The sequence below is a fragment of the Octopus bimaculoides genome, chromosome 3, assembly GCF_046866305.1.
Source record: "Octopus bimaculoides isolate indiv1 chromosome 3, ASM4686630v1, whole genome shotgun sequence".
In the NCBI taxonomy this organism is placed as follows: Eukaryota; Metazoa; Mollusca; class Cephalopoda; order Octopoda; family Octopodidae; genus Octopus; species Octopus bimaculoides.
Window position 1 is genome coordinate 63,103,797 of NC_142930.1, and position 17,910 is coordinate 63,121,706.

Sequence of the window (17,910 nt, forward strand, 5' to 3'; positions counted from 1 at the left end):
GAAAGGGACGGGAGCAATAGTGTATAACAATTTTTTTTTTCTTTTTTGGCAGTGGTTATAATTTTCTATTTATAAAAATATAGAATGTATATACATAAATTGCAAATTGCTTTTATAAAGTCTCTTAATAATTTTCTTTGTAATACCTATACATTATACTGAAATGTATCATTAAAAGTTTTACATACAATTTATTTTGATAGCGTGAGCTCACACAACCACAGGACTTGGAGGTTGGTTATTTACTAAAAATACTACACTAATTCATGTGGTCTTTGTTGTATTACAAAAGTAAAATAAAACACTTTTTTTTCTTTAAGAATATAATTTCCTAAAATAACATACTTATTTAAGATTATCTTTGACCATAATAATAATAATGATGGTAATTACCATGAGACAAAATGATTTGAGCCTATCATTTCTGAAAATAACCAATATGTTAAAGATAATACTTTTTGTCATAGTGACTTTCTATATGAAAGGTTCATATATCAGAGTAGTTGCTATTATGAGATAAAGGATATATACACAAAATGAAGAAGAGCCTTAAGTCATTAACAATAATGTCATTGTTGCTAGTGGTCAGCCCAAAGTGATGTACCCAAGGAAGATGTTTGATTGTAAAACACCAGCTATCAAAAGCTGGTATATCACAAGAAATGACTAAACACAATTGCAAAAGTCACTTGTGTGATCTCTCATAAACAGATAATGAAATTAGCCCAATTAATTTTGGGTAAAGAAATGGATTTAGTAATGTTTATGTCTTTCCTAAGAATATTCATAAATGAAATGAAATACCCACAACTAGGAATAAAAACTAGGTTTGCAACTGCTGCCTGTTTATTCTACATCAAAAGCCAATCCCTAGATATACTCAACAATATTGAAAATTTCAGCAGACATGTGTATTTTGGTAACATTTACATTTATGAACAAGAGACTTCTACTTTAGATTTTCAATTAATATAAATTTTTTAATAACATTACATAAGGAAGAGCTATATAGTATTGAGTTAAGGAACATTATAGTTCAATAGATTCAATAAGGTGTAGTTGCAAAATGATTAGTGTTGAGTTTGGATTATCTATTCAAACATTATGAGTAGCTCAGTATGGTGGCCCTTAGGGGTACAAACTTCTGCAATGTGAGGTGTTCTGGATTGCAGAGAAGTGTCAGTATGAATGAGGACATCATCAGTGAAAAGTGCATACATAATAATCAGACTTACTCTCACTGACACTGAGGAGGAGACATTGAAATACCACTAAGAAAGAATGTTGAATGAAGAGAATGCATAGGAAAGAAAAGGACTACCCACCAGCAAACCCAACAGAGGTGCCAGTTACTGAAAGTGACAAAAATATGGTTAAACTGGACATTACGAATATAAAGGAAGAGCAAGCTGCTGGAAATATCTGATAAAATGTAACACTTGCAAGTCAATTAGTCAGTCTGGTAATATAGGATCTGCAATAACTGGTGTAGCAGTATGATCCAGAAAGAAGCAATTATAGGGATATCAAACTGATAGATTAAGTGAGTGAAAGTAACAAAATAAGTGGTAGTACAACTAATTATGAAGAAAATTTAGAGATGAGGTGTAGTTCCAATCTCTGTTAACAGGTTATCACTGATGCCCTTTTCCTAATGACACAATTATAGATGTTGTAAAATTGAGCATGCAATGAGCTAGAAAAGGCCTTTCACAGAGTGTCACTATTCATTGCTAACTAGACTTAGATGAACAACTTGTGAGTGCTATGCAAACTGTGTACAGAGATGCTGTCAACATGGTGATAGTTAGCAATGTGTTCAATGAGGGGTTTAATGTGCAGGTAGAGGTAGCCATAAGGGCTTGGTTTTCTACTCCCTGCTATTATTACAGTTTTCCAGGTGATAACAGAAGAGTTTAAAACCAGCTGTCCATAGGACCTTTGATATGCAAATGATCTAGTTCTCATAACTGAATCTGTTTAAGAATTAGAAGAAATTCCAAACATTGAAGCAAAGCCTAGAATCAATATGTTTTACAGTAAAACTAGCAAAGGCAAAAGTTTTAGTAAGCAGGAAAGAAGGCAAGATTCTACTGCCATCTGGAAAGTAGCCATACTCAGTATGCAAAAATGGAGTAAGTAGAAATTTCATAGTTTTCCTATGTACAAGAGGAATATTACAGGTGGCTGACAAAGAAGAAAGACTTTGTGAAGAACTTTGTAGAAGATATGCAAAGGTAGTTAACAGTAAGAGCACTCATGAGATAACTTTTTTCAATGCTTGGAAACTTCAGAGTAGTTGATAGCTTGTTACTTAGGTGACCTTATCAATAGTAACGGAGGGTCTTATGAAAGCATAGTAGCCAGAGTAAAAATGAGGTGGAAAAGTTTAGGGGCCCCTGTTATCTCAAATGGCAACAAATACATTCTCAACCACAATAAAGGGTAGATTGTAGGATACTTAGATATAATGTCATGTTGCAGACTAGCAAAACATGAGTACTGAATGTAGTGGAGTGTGGATGTTGGAAATAAATAAGGTGAGCATGCTCTGTTCAATGTGTAATGTTAGTGTGGATGAACACAAGAACACAAATGAGCTGAGAGAAAATTCTTGAATGAAAGGAATTAAATGTAGTGTGCTGAAGAAAAGACTTAGCTGATACAGACATGTGATATATATGAAGAAATACATATGTGAAAAGAAGTGCCTATCAATCCAAGTGGAAGGAACTTGTAGCAGAAGACCAATGAAGACATTAGATGCAGAGGTGAAAATTGATCTCATGAAGCTAAATCTCTTGAAGGAGATGACAAAGGACTGCAACAAACAATGTGATGCTATGCTGGAGAAGCCCACTCAACTGATGTAAGCTTTGGGGAAAAAATGTAAAAAGATGATGATAATTGGTATAAGGGAGAATATTTATTTTAAAACAATTTGATTCAAACATCTAGAATATCTGAATTTGCAGAACCAGCTAACTTATGTTAGTAGTAAAACATTTTGGGAGAGAGCGATGGATGGATATAAATTATCTTTTCTTTGAATATTTATTTGAATAATTGTTAAGCCCCAGGTCTGTCTTGATTGAAAAAACCTATGATGAAACATGTACCAGCTGTAACCATTCCATTTTTTTTTTTTTTTTATCTCTGGCTACATTATCTACAATATCCTTTAAGGAAGAATTGGAAATTATTCTCGGCAGGTCATGCAACTATATGGAGCTCTCTTGTTGTTTTGACTTATTCTAATTTTAATGAAGTAATGAAACAAAACTAACTTTTTGAACCTACAAAATAAAAAAAAAAAGTAATGAAATTGGAAGCAGAAGTTTCAGTAAATTTTTGAATAATTAGTTTCAATGTTCTAACATATGAGATAACTTACTGTACCAGAATGATATAACTGGTTTAATATAGTTAAAACACTACAAAAATTACATTACTGAATTTATTGTAACTGTAAGCAGTGATAGGTGGCTACATTTATATACTGATTGCATCAGCCTTATTCTAATACTGTTATTTTTCATGCTTCTATAGGTTAAGCATACAGATTTATTTTAAGAAGAAAAAGGAAGGATCATCAACAGCTTGATTTCAATCATCATAATACCAGGATTTTTTTTTTTATGAAACTAAATGATTTCATTATATTAAATGGATTATCCTGCATGAAGCATTCTCTTTGGATTTAATTCTCATCTACATCTTTTGTTGCATTTAGAAATTTTTTTTATGTCAATGCTCTTAAGCTATTGAGCTAGCTTTTTCTTTAGCACTAATCATCTACTTTATCTTCTCTTAGCTACTTACAGATGTATTTTTATCTTTGGGATCAATCAGTAGCTATTTCTAATTTACTTGTAATACTGTATTCAGAAAACTTTTTTTATCTAGTTTACCATCTCTAAACCTATTAATATTATTTTTGGGTATTTTCTTCCTTATTTGTTATATACCATTCTAATTTAATCTCCCTTTTCCATTTATTCTATCTTTTGAAATTTTGTTACTTATCCACAGAATCATTTCTATGTTTTTGCTCATCTAAGTGAAGTAATTTCACAGTAAATGATAGGGTAATTAACCATGCACTCTATGTTGAATACTTGATATCTATATCACTGAACAGCACACTTAAACCAGTGAGAAGTACACTATGTACACTACATGCCAAAAATAAATCCCTTATTTATAAATTGTGATTAAATTGGTTCTTCCATTCAAATTAATCACAGATTTTTAAGACCCAGTAAAAGCTTCAAAACTGTGAAATTATATACGAGGAATAAATTCTTCAGATTAAATGAAATATAAAGCTGTAAATATTAATTCAAAAGGAAATGAGTTGTGTTATTTATTCTTGTTGCTTAAAACATGCCATACTTTCAAAATAGGCAATATTTCCAAAGGCGAACTGTTACATACATACAAAAATATATGAATCTAAACACTCATGTTCATTAATTACATTGTTAGACTGAAGTCAATTAGAATTATTGCCTTTACACTATCTGAAAATTGTGTTGCTAGAGCTAAGTCTTCCTTCTACTGGGCCCATGAAATAAATACCATTACCATAAAGAAGAATTTCAATTAACTATACAATCATTCCCAAAATGGGCTTTACAGCTAGTCAAATAAAGATGAATATAAGTTATTATGGATATTGATAATTTGCACTGCAACATAAATTTGATTTCTCATTTGAAACTTTTAAAAGGGAATGTTTGTAGAAGGGCATATATACCACGATCTTCCAATTCTCCTCTTCATAATCAGGAAACATTGATGTATATAAGAAATAATTATCATTATTTCTAGTAATAGCCTAAGATTGAGCTAGAAGACATCAAACATATTATAAGTTCAGTCTGAAAAACTCCAAACTACTTTTCTAAATATTGTTTCACTTCACACAATTCACTGGCATTTTGCATACATACTTCCTCAAATGCTTTCTTTTTTTAATAGACTTTCTCTCATATCTTTGAACTTCAGTCATTCCTCAAATCTTAATATTATATCACATTCTCCTTTCATACATTTCAAAGACTAGCAGTTGGGATGTTTTCAATTGCTCTTGTTTTACCCACTGAGACAGATCAACTTTTGGTGCTTATTTTCTAAAATCAAACCTGAAATCTCTCAATGGTAGACTTACACATGTAGTCTAACACTACAAATACAGTTTCTTTTCCTTATTCTCTAGTACAGTTTCTCTGACTTTATACCACTAATCCTTTTTGTTTTGGTGAAGTTATTGCTAAAGCTGTCAATAAATTGTTATACCATCTCTTAAAATACTCATTTTTAGTAAATATTTTACATCTAGACTACAGAAGGTGAACTGTTGTCTCATTTTCTTTCATAGTCTGAACAAATCCCATTTACATCCTAAATTTCTCACCTATTAGTAATGGAAAAACATTTTCTGGAATTAACCATCCTCAGGGGTTTTATCTAAGCTGTTAAAACTTCACTCTGGCTAAAGCCTTAGTTCTTATCTCTTTCATCATCAGCATCATGAATGAATGAATAGCTAAGTAGATAAGACACTAAACATAAATGCTTATACAAAATTTTTAGTTCATAGAGCTTCTAGTTGATTATAATGCTTCTTGCCTAAATCTATATGATACTAAAACATAAAATTCAAATATTTCAATGAATATTAAGTTGGCCAACACATTTGTTCTATCATATCTTTATTAATGCTTCCCTCACTAACTAGAATCCTACAGATAAAATCATTTCATACTGAATCCATTTGCTATTTAATAGAAGTGTTTTATTCATAGAAATAAAAGACTAAATTTTTACACCAATTCTATCAGTATATTTTGAACATTTCACATACAAACTAGTCATAAAATTTTAACATCTCAGTAAAAGAATTTAAAAAATAATTGTTCTTAATGAAAAAAACTTTTCTTTATAACCCTCTTTACAACAAATTTCCAACCAGAAAACTTTCATTACTTTATAACTATTCAACATAATGTGAAACTTATTGCACAAGGTTTGCAAATTTTTACCTTCAATAAGACATTTTACTGATCTTTAACTAAAAAATCAGATATCAAAGATCAGTGCAAGTCATTGGCTGAGTAACAGATTTAAGAAAATATTTAACAAAACAGATTCTCAGTGTTTTGAGTTCAAAAACTAGCAATGTTACTTTACTGTTACCTTTCATTTAAATACCAGAGTAGATGACACACTTATACTTAAAATAAATCTAGAGATTGCTAAAACTGAAGATGATTGGCAATAAGCCTATCTGTTGCCTGAAACTTTGACTGAAAAAGGTGATAGTGAATGTATAGAGTGTACTTTAGATAGCAGTGAAGCATTTTGGAACATTATGAAGAAGAAAATGTTTACAATCCACAATAATAATCTAAATGGATAAAAGGTGCAGCAGGAAATGTGTTTCTAAAATACACTAGATATGATCATATTCTAATGCAGGGATGTTAAGAATAGTAGTAGTTGGAGTGCAGACACTAAGGCTTCTACAGACAAAACACATGTGTAGCACATGCCGTTTGGAGACACAGTCCTAGCCCATCGCCCAGCATGTCTGTTGCATGGGATATATCCTTCACCTGGATGACCTGGCAATCCTGGAAAAAGAAAGCATACGTGCCATTTCAAAAATTGGCTAATGTTTCATTTAGCCAAGGCACAAACGGACTGTTTTTTTTCTTCAATAAACAAGTATACAAGGAAAAATTAACAACTTATTTAAAAAGCAACTTATTTTGTTCCAGTTGCCTTTCCTTTTTACAAATGGTTTAATAATAATTGAATAACACAGCCCCTGTTTCAAATGGTTAATGTTCTTGATTGAGTACTTTTCTTTCAAAATCTGCAAGACTGCTGTTTATACATAGTAAAAAGAATTTAGCTTATGTAAAAATGAAATTTATGATGGCCATTGAAGTATGTAACTGCTTTGCTATGACAACATTAATGAACTCAGTGATTGTCTAAGAAGTCTTCTATTCCTTATTGATTTCTAACTTTAGTACAAAAATGTGCATTTTGGTAAAGGGTGTAGTTAATAGAATTGCCTTAAATACTCAACTGGTACTTATTTTGTTGACCTCAAAATGATAATGTGAATACAACTAGACACACAAAAAAATTTAGTCTGGCACTATCATTACTGTCACTCCATTTCCCTACACTTAGCTATCTACTAAATATGATTTAATTATAACTAAAACAAAACCATTTTTGTATGATAACAGCAATGATTCTGTTATATCTAGGCACTTAATAAAAATATTCTTTTAAAGAAATATACTTTTCAAAATATTTGAAATGTTTTCAAAACATTTTCACCTGTGAATAGTATAATTTAGGTGACAAACGGGCAAAAACAAAGGATTATATTGTTTACTTTACATTTTTAAATATTTAAAATACTCAATATGCAATCATAAAGAAATCTAATTGCCAAATTATTTAGAAATTAAGGACATCACTATGACATCACATTTGAGTTGAATAATTCAGATTATTTTGTATGACAATCTGATCCAATGTTTAGATTCTTTGATTAATAAGTAAGCTTATCATTTATAAAAGCTAATTCTTTTAAAAATATGTAGAATACTAATTTTCAAAAGAAAAAAAAAAAAAAAAAATTCTGTAATAAAATTAGTTCAAACTCAGGTAGTTAGCTCTACAAATATTATCAGCTCTGCAACAGATTAACTATAATCCAACAGCAAATTGTTATAAGAGAACCTATTATCTTTTATTAAGAATAATATTACACATAAATTAGCAATCATCATAACTGTAAAGTTCAATGTTTGCTTTAATGTAGCAACTTGCACCATTTTGATACAGTAACTACGAAGTAATTCTTTCCTGCTGTTAAGCCAAGCTTAAACTAGCACTGAGAGCAGCTTTATAAATAAATGACTTCAAATAATAAATCAAAAGGCAAATGTTGAAAGGAAATTCTAATGTGTAATGTTTATCAGAAAGGAAAACACTATTTTTTAAAGAATAGATTCAATTAGTCTTGTTTTATCTTTCCACAAAGCAACTGAAGGCACACATGATGTTAGTAATCCTTTTTTTATGTCTTTTATCAGCAGGTTTTGGAAAATCAGGAAGTGACAGTTGTACTTGTGGCAATCTGCCCGAATTTTACAAAGCTATATTAAAAACTAATAACTTTTATTTTTGGTAATTATTTGCTACCATACAATGGTTATATTATGTAAAGCAAATGTTTTCCTAATTTAACAGGAGTTCTAACCAGCTCTGCACAGTCGAGTAACTGTTACAAAGTGAATCACTCACTCACAGCAATCCGTTTGGGTGGGGTGATGGCAATGTGCTTATTCATTAAGCCTATCATGAATTAATATCATTGATACTGAACCAGTATTCAGTTTTTGGTATGGGTAAACATTCATTATTTAAGTCTTAGTCAATTCAATAAGGGGAAAAAAAAAATCAATATGGCTTTAAAATTTTCTTCAAGAACAAAAGTAAAGATGATACATAGGAAATATTTGTATAACAAAGTAGCTTAAATTACTTAAAAGAATTTGTAAATTTAGATAGAATTAAACAAGCAAGAATGAAAGTTGAGGCAAAATTATATGATAGAATTTTGTTGAAACCTAAGTTAATTAAGAGCAATTAATCAAGATTAGCATGGATATTTTGATATTAGAATAAAAAGAAATTATATCAGTTGAAATATCTGAAATTTCAGAGAAATTAGAAGATATTTTAGTTGATCTTTGTAAATATACTTCTTTTTGTGAGTAACACTTTAGCATTTGAAGCTGTTGACTGTTTCACTTAATAAGATTTACTTTCTATATCATTTGACAAGAACTGGAGTAATTTTAAAGAATTATTTTAACAGACAATTACATTAGCATTTATACTAAGGAACATATATTATAGGTACAGATGTAGCTGTGAGGTTGAGAAGCTTGCTTTCTGACCAGGTGGTCTTGAAGTTCAGTCATACTGCATGGCACCTTGGGCAGGTGTCATCAACTATAGCCCCAGACTAACTAAAGCCTTGTGAATGGATTTGTAGATAGAAACTGAAAGAAGCCTGTTATGTATGCATTTATATACCCTTGTCTTGACATCACATGATGGTTGTAAATGAACAGCCTTGTTATACAAGTAATGTCATTCATTTCCAGTTTTCTGTGAATAATATGGCTGGCCATGAGAAATATTTCCTGTTTGGAAACAAGTAAGGGTTGATGACAGGAAAGGCATCTGATTGTAGAAAATTTGCTTCAATAAATTCTGTCTGACCCATGATGTATATAATCTGTTATTATATATAAACATGAATTCTTAAAGTACTTCTCAATTTCTATATAATCTTTTTTATTATGTAGAAAGATACAATTGCATTTAATTAACCATTAACCCTTTAGCATTCAGATTACTCTGTCAAATGTAATGCTTATTTATTCACATTGTTTTGAATTAATTGGACATTATCTCATAGCTTCAAGATATTAATGATGTGATTGTTTATTTTTCGACTGTCATTGTACGGTATATGTGAGAAGCCAGATCTGTCTGGTCTGAACACAAAACAGGTCGAATATTTGGGCTGGATATGACCAATTTAAATACTAAAGGGTTAAAGTATCATAGTTGTAATTATTATTAGCACAAAGCCATCAGTATATTGTTGATAATTATTTCATAATAAATAGGTGGATGGGATGAGCAAAGTCAGTCCCAGAAAGAGTTGCACAAAGCAATGAGGTACTTTTGCTTTGCATACAAATCCTTAAAAACTATGAAAAAGATTTAATATATCAATCGAATATGAATCTGTCCATACACTAAGCTAAAATTTATAAGAGTTATTTTTTTTAATGAATCAGTTAGAGAAGAAAGGGAAGCCCCTATGACTGGTAAAAGGGAATGGAGAAGTTATCCTTAGATCAGAGATCTTGCTTGAATGCTTGCAACAGACTCAGCTAAAGGTACCCAAGTACCAGAAAGTAATGTAAAATCAGGTTACATATTAAGTTCACAACCTAAGATTAGGAACGATTCCTTAAATGGGCTTCCTTACAGTTTCCATCTACCAAATTTCTTAACTCACAAGGCTTTGGTGAACCCAAGATAGAAGACCCTTACTTTGGAAGCAAACTTCTCAACCATGCAGCCATGCTTGTGCCTACTAGTTATTACCAAAGTCTTTTCAGAATTTAAGATTACAGATATCAATGAATGGGACTGTGGAACAAGAAGTTAAAAGCATTGAAATCCTATATTAGGGATAAAAATACTGAATTTAAACTCAACCTATGATTATATGTATATAAAGCTTGGGAACTGGAAAATGATTGAGGATTACTAGATTTTTATTTTTAAAAAAATACTGTAGAATACAGAAACATAAATGCAAGCAATGAAGCTAATCATATAGAGACCTCAAATGAAGGTTAAGAATGTTTCTAAATCAAAGGTATATATGTGAAAGATAAAAGCTAAAAATATCTATGGTAATCATACAAAAAACAAATTCTCTTTGTAGTATATAACTGACCTAGAAAACTGTCAACTAAATTTTATCTGCAATAAGACAGGCCTACTGTAGATGACAGTTTTAATAAATTCCAGGCTGATGAAAGAACAATTTCAGTAACTTTTCTTATCCACACAAAAAGAAAGAAAGAAAGAAACAAGCAAAAAAACTGACGAAGTTTTTAGTTCAACTATGAAATATTTTACTTGTCCCCTCATATAAATACTGTACTTAAGTGAAAATTTAACAGCACTGAACAGTAATGTTTATTAAAAACTAAAACAAGAAGGTGAATAGCTAATAGCAGTGTCAAGGCTAGTTGACAACATATTTCTTTAACCACAGTTAGTAACAGACACGTGTGTGTGTGAAAGTGAATCAAATGTTGATTGTGTCAAAAGAGAACAATGCACTGACAGAATAATTAACTATGAACAAAATCATAGATGTGCTTGGTTGAGTGAGCAACAATTATATACTTATATTGTATTATTTCTCATTACAACTCCCTTACCTGTTGATGGTTTGACTGAAGAAAAATGATCACCTACATATCATAAAAAACCAAGGTAGATAACACCAATTGTTAGAAGAACATAGTCATATTCAAAAGGTGTAACTTGGGAAATTCTTTAGTAAAACAGGACAGAACATTAATTTACATACAATAACCCAAAGACTAACAAATGAAATTTTAAAGAACACACTGCAAAAAAAATTTGCAAATACATTTTGCACATATACAAGTGTCACCTTGATTTCAATATTTTAAACTTTAGATTTTATATTGTTTTATATTAGTCACAGCATATTAAGGAAGTTAATAACTAAAGAAGTGAATAAAGCAACATGATATGAAGATTGGTGTTTTTATTGTCACATCCAAATCATCATGAAGCAAAAGGAAATTCATAAATCAACTGGTAAGTAATAATATTTAGTCACATCCCACCTTTAGCCTAGTTTCCTTAATAGAGAAATTTACAGTTAGTGAACATAACCTTAATTACGGCTGTGTTTCTTTTACTTTAAAAACAACAACAATATCCTGAATTAAGTAACATAATGTTTTAGCATATCTCCAGCACATGGAGATGAATATCTGAAATATTATTTCATTCATTCCAATAAGCACATATTTTTCTCATTATCACTCTCACAAATACATAAATAATTAACAGAATTAAATGTAAAGTACTTCTGGGCTAAGAGTATGCATTTTAGAAAGCAACTTACCATGGTTTTTTTCATTGAGCAAAGACCTAGTTGCTGGAATGAACATTTCCATAAGATCTGGTACTTTTCTGATTATGCGAAAAGCACACAGAGTAGCCTGTAAAAACAATATTGCTGTATTAGGTAATTTCAAAAGGTTTCATTATTAAAAAACAATGGCAGCTTGGATAAATTAATAAAAACAAATACATACATAGAGAAATTTAACACCAAAAGATGAAGTGGCAGACTCATACTTTAGTTGTTAATTAAAAATAATTATACCAATATCAACACAATTTAACATTTGATATTAACTTTTGAGCAGTGTTATATTAAGTAAACATGTGTGAATTTTGCGTGAATTAGAAAACAGTGGTGATTGATATTTTGATCTGTAGAAAAGGTGTGGGTAGAAACTCCATAAGATGTACCCAGTGTAAGCTATGGACACATAAGAGGTGCAGCAACATCAAAGGAAGGTTAACTGGGATGATAGCTTTTGTGTGAAGCAGATGCACAGGGGCAATAAACACTGTGGATGCTCAGAAAACGGATTACATCACATGCCAGGGGGAGAAACTAGAAGTAGCTGATAGCTTCTGCTACATAGGTGACCAAGTCTATAGTGGGGGTGGATGCTCAAAGAGTGTTGCCACTAGAATAAGAATAACCTGGCCAAAGTTCAGAAAGCTCCTACCTCTACTGGTGACAAAGGGCCTCTCGATCAGAGTGAAAGGTAGACTGTATGATGCATGTATGCGAATTGCCATGCTACACAGCAGTGAAACATGAGCAGTGAATGCTGAAGACATGTGTAGGCTTGAAAGAAATTAAGCTGATATGATCCACTGGATGTGTAATGTCAGTGTGCACACACAACAGAGTGTAAGCATCCTGAGAGAAATGTTGGACATAAGAAGCATCAGATGTGGTGTGCAAAAGAGACGACTGCACTGGTATGGTCATGTGCTGCGAAGTGTCACTCCCTAACAGTGGAAGGAGCTCGTGGAAGAGGGAGACCCAAGAAGACATGGGATGAGATGGTGAAGCATGACTTTTGAACGTTGAGCCTCACAGAGGCAATGACAAGAGACCGAGATCTCTGGAGATATGCTGTGATTGAGAAGACCTGGCAAGTAAAGTGAGATCACAGCCGTATACCAGTGTTGCATAACCAGCCCATTTAAAAGTACCTTTGAATCATTGGGCAACATACCATGCTTGAGGAGACCTACTGAGTCAAGTAAAATCAAAAATCAAATCACAATCAAGAATGGGAATTGTAGTGGTGGCCGTTGCCAGTGCTGCCTGACTGGCTCCTGTGCTGGTGGCATGCAATAAACACCATTCATACATAGGTCGTTGCCAGTGCCGCCTGACTGGGTCCCTGTGCCGGTGGCACGTAAAAAGCATCATCCAAACAGGGTCAATGCCAGCTCCCCCCCTCCTCGCTCCAATCAGACCCTGTGCTGGTAGCATGTAAAAAGCACCATCCAAACATGGCCGATGCCAGTGCAGCCTGACTCGCTCCTGTACCGGTGGTATGTAAAAAGCACCCACTACACTCCTCTCAGAGTGGTTTGCGTTAGGAAGAGCATCCAGCTGTAGAAATATTGCCAGATCAGATTGGAGCCTGGTGCGGCCTCCTGGCGTGCCAGTCCTCAGTCAAACCGTCCAACCCATGCCTGCATGGAAAACAAACATTAAACAATGATGATGATGATGATGATGAGTTGCATAAAAAAGTGATGATCACTTAAAGTGGATGGAAGTTGGGGAAGAGGGAGACCCGGGAAGACATGGGGTGAAGTATTGAAGGCTGATCTCAAAACATTGAGCCTTATGAAGGAGATGACAAAGGACTGAGATATGTGACACATTGCTGTACTCAAGAAGATGCACCCACCACAACAGAATTGATATCCTAAAACCACCTTGATAACGTTTGTCCATGAGGGGATCTGCCCTTTCAACATTCTCCCCCACTCACATTTCATCCCCTAACACCATTAGTACTGGTGCCATGTAAAAAGCACTAGTGCTGGTGTCACACAAAAAGCACTTCTTCCACATAAAAAGCACTGGTGCCGGTGCCATGTAAAAAGCACTGGTGCTGGAGTGACGTAAAAATCACTGGTGCCATGTAAAAAGCACCCAGTACACCCTGTAAAGTAATTCTTAGGAAGGGCACCCAGCTGTAGAAACCAAGCTAATACAGACTACGGAACCTGGTCCAGCTCTTGTCCTTGCCAGCTCCTGTCAAATTATTCAACTTATGCCAACATGGAAAATGGACATTAAATGAAACTATAAGCCTTCATCATATATTGATTATAGAAAATAGTCTAATATCAGGGTACATAAGTCCCTATAATAGGGAATAATAAGCATTAGTACACATGCTAATGCCCATTCTTTCTTCTGTTACATGGGATTATAAGTCCTAATATTAGATTATTTTCTATAGTCAATATACAGTGAAGGATTATAATTCTATTTACAGTATTATTCACTGAACTCGTTGCCAACCCTCACCTTACTGACAGTCCCTATACATGGCTCGCACAGCTCTCACTAACCATTCATCTATCCCTAGTTTCCTCATTGACCACCAGATAAGGGATCGGGGGACCCTGTCAAAGGCTTTCTCCATGTCAATGAAAGCCAGGTACAGAGGTTTATCTTTGGCTAGGTATTTCTCCTGCAGCTGTCTTACCAGAAATATAGCATCGGTGGTACTTTTCCCTGGGACAAACCCAAACTGCATCTCATCTAAATTGATTCACTCCCTAATTAGTTGGGCTATGACCCTCTCCGTGACCTTCATTACCTGGTCCAACAACTTGATACCTCTGTAATTGTTTGTGTCTAAAGCGTCACCATTACCTTTGTAGTAGTTGACTATGGTGCTGCTACACCAGTCATTGGGTATGACTCCTTCATGTATCATCTAGTTAACTATACGGGTGACTAGGCTATAGCCAACACTGCCAGATATTTTCAGCATCTCTGCAGTGATTCCTGGTGGGCCAGGCGCTTTCCCTGTCTTCATGCTCTTGATCACTTTATCTATCAAGGTACTGTCAATTAGGATAGCTGGTCCCTCTGTTGGGTCGACATTCAGTAGACTCTCTTTCTCCCACTCATTCTCTTTATTAAGCAACCTTTCATAGTAGCGTCTCCAAACCTCTCTCTTTGCAGCCTCGTTTCGGGTAGAGGTAGGGGTCCACCAAGGTTCAGTCCTCAGCCCCTTCCTATTTATCATAGTCCTCCAAGCAATAACACAGGAATTCAAGACAGGTTGCCCCTGGGAGCTCCTCTATGCTGATGACCTTGCTCTAATTGCTGAGTCACTATCAGAACTAGAGGAAAAGTTTCAGGTGTGGAAGCAAGGATTAGAATCGAAGGGCCTTAGAGTCAACCTAGCTAAAACCAAAGTCCTAATAAGTAGAAAGGTAGACAAACCACAAACCCCTTCAGGTAGATGGCCCTGCTCGATCTGTAGAAAAGGTGTAGGTAGAAACTCTATAAGATGTACCCAGTGTAAGCTATGGACACATAAGAGGTGCAGCAATATCAAAGGAAGGCTAACTAGCAAGATAGTTTTTGTATGTAGCAGATGTTCAGGAGCTATAAACACTGTAAATGTGCAGAAAACAACTTCTGCCACATTCCAGGAAGAAAAACTAGAATTAGTTGATAGCTTCCGTTACCTAGTTGACCAAGTCAGTAGCGGGGGAGGGTGCGCTGAAAGTGTAGCTGCTAGAATAAGAATAGCCTGGGCAAAGTTCAGAGAGCTCTTACCTCTGCTGGTGACAAAGGGCCTCTCGCTCACAGTAAAAGGTGGACAGTATGATGCATGTGAACGAACAGCTATGCTACATGGCAGTGAAACATGGGCTGAGGACATGCGTAAGCTCACAAGGAACGAAGCCAGTATGCTCTGATGTAAATGTAATGTCAGTGTGCATACTCGACAGAGTATAAGTACCTTGAGAGAAAAGTTGGACCTAAGAAGCATCAGAAGTGGTGTGCAAGAGAGACGATTGCGCTGAATGGATGAGGATAGCTATGTGAAAAAGTGCCACAGCCTTGCAGTTGAGGGTACCTGTGGAAGAGGTAGACCCAGGAAGACCTGGGATAAAGTGGTGAAGCACAACTTTCAAACATTAAGCCTCACCGAGGCAATGACTTAGACTGAGACCTTTGGAAATATGCTGTGTGTGAGAAGACCCGGTAAGACAAGTGAGACCATAACCCGTGGCCTTTAGCAGGGGTGTAGCCAGCCCACTTATGCGTACCTTTCCTTCTTTGGACACAAAACCTTGCTTGCAAAGACCTGTTGAGGCAAGTGAAATCAAAATCGAAAATTGAACCAAATTTGTTGACTGGCACCCATGCCGACCTTCCTTCATTGGACACTAAACTCTGCTTGCGAAGACCTGTTGGGGTAAGTGAGATCGAAACTGAACCAAATTCGATGACTGGCACCCGTGCCAGCGGAGTGCTAACAGCACCATCCGAGCAGTATCACTGCCAGAGCAGCAGTATCACTGCCAGAGCAGCAGTCTCGCTTCCGTGCCAGTGACACGTAAAAAGCACCATTTGAGCGCGATCGTTTCCAGCTTCGCTTTACTGGCACTCGTGCCAGTGACATGTGAACAAAACATTGGACTGACTCCTGTGCAGGTGGCACATAAAAAAACACCATTTGAGCGTGGCCGTTGCCAGTACCGCCAGACTGGCCCTTGTGCTGGTGGTACGTAAAAAGCACCCACTACACTCTCAGATTGGTTGGCGTTAGGAAGGGCATCCAGCTGTAGAAACTCTGCCAGATAAGATTGGAGTCTGGTGTAGCCATCTGGTTTGCCAGTCCCCAGTCAAATCATCCAACCCATGCTAGCATGTAAAGTGGACGTTAAATGATGATGATGATAATGAGTATTATATTTATTTGATTAAACACAAAGCTAGTTTTGTAAATTTCCCACATATGATTAAGGATCATCTATACAGGAAATGGCAGGAACAGTCAGAATCAATAACTGGGTTAACTGTGAATGTGGCTGATTAAATCTTATGTAACTGAAGTGTTTTGAAAAGAAGGATGATTTGCAAGATGAGGACAAGCCAATTTACAGACATATAGACAGTCAATTTTGCCATTATTTAACAGTGATTTTTATTTTTACTATCATTAAAGTTTAGGAGTCAATCTCACTGATGAATAATACACAAATATGTATGAAATCCAAGACAAAATTAGTTATTTTCAAGCATGGAATAATAGGCTGAACTTTCTTTTGTTGCCAAGTTACTCCAACAGACACAGAATATAAAAACAACTATAGGAGCACATAAAAAGTTTATCTTCCTAATTTAAAAGATTTTTTAATAAAGATTTTATTTACCTTTTTCTTTATGTAAGCATTTGAAGACTTTAATAATTTTTCTACCTCTCCTGCTAAATCTCGGCTCATTTCTGTTGAGCATACAGAGCCTAAAGTACACAATGCCAAGCTTTGTATATATTGATTCTGATGGGTAAGATCACTGGAAAGAAAAGCATTACAGATTGAGAACAAAGAAAACCTAAATGATAAACATTTTAATAGGTACCTATACAAGTTGAGGCATCAAAGTCAGAGATAAACAGTTTTATGGCTTCCCTTCTAACTTTCTTTATGAGACATACACAATGATGGCTTTTTATATCACAATCAACAGCCTATGTATACAGCACAAAACTTGGAAGTCAAACTTAATAAATCATAAATATGAAAATGTAGTGAATACTTCAACATATGGTTCCTGCAAATAATACCAATGACCTGTTAGGTATATGTTATTTGTTGAACTATTTGCACATGAAATTTGTTCAAAAAGGTGACTTTTGTGCAGACCACAGGATATACAAGAAGTACAGCATGGCTAAGTGGTTAAGAAGTTTGCTCTGCAACTACATAGTTCCAGATTCAATTCCACTGCATGGCACCTTTGATAAGTGTTGTCTACAACAGTCTGAGTAGACCAATGGCTTGTGAGAGGAATTTAGAAGATGCAAACAGTGCAGTAACTTATCATACCATCATCATTTTATCTTTCCATGCTGGTATGGATTGAATACAAAA

At 34.4% G+C, this 17,910-nt stretch overlaps 1 protein-coding gene across 40 annotated transcripts in view; it reads right to left on the bottom strand.

Moving 5' to 3' along the window:
• LOC106879213 (AP-1 complex subunit gamma-1) overlaps positions 1-17,910 on the bottom strand; it is a 139,068-nt gene that overhangs the window by 51,680 nt on the left and 69,478 nt on the right. For 25 of the 40 annotated variants that reach the window (XM_089349057.1, XM_052966413.2, XM_089349063.1 and 22 more), the window contains 2 exons: positions 17,191-17,332; positions 11,798-11,894 (listed from right to left, as the gene is read on the bottom strand). In XM_089349057.1, the coding sequence (XP_089205183.1) occupies positions 11,798-11,894; positions 17,191-17,332 (239 nt within the window). Of the gene's footprint in view, positions 1-6,557; positions 6,639-11,797; positions 11,895-17,190; positions 17,333-17,910 lie in introns of all 40 variants that reach the window. The other 15 variants (XM_052966411.2, XM_052966410.2, XM_052966420.2 and 12 more) reach the window with 1 other exon arrangement.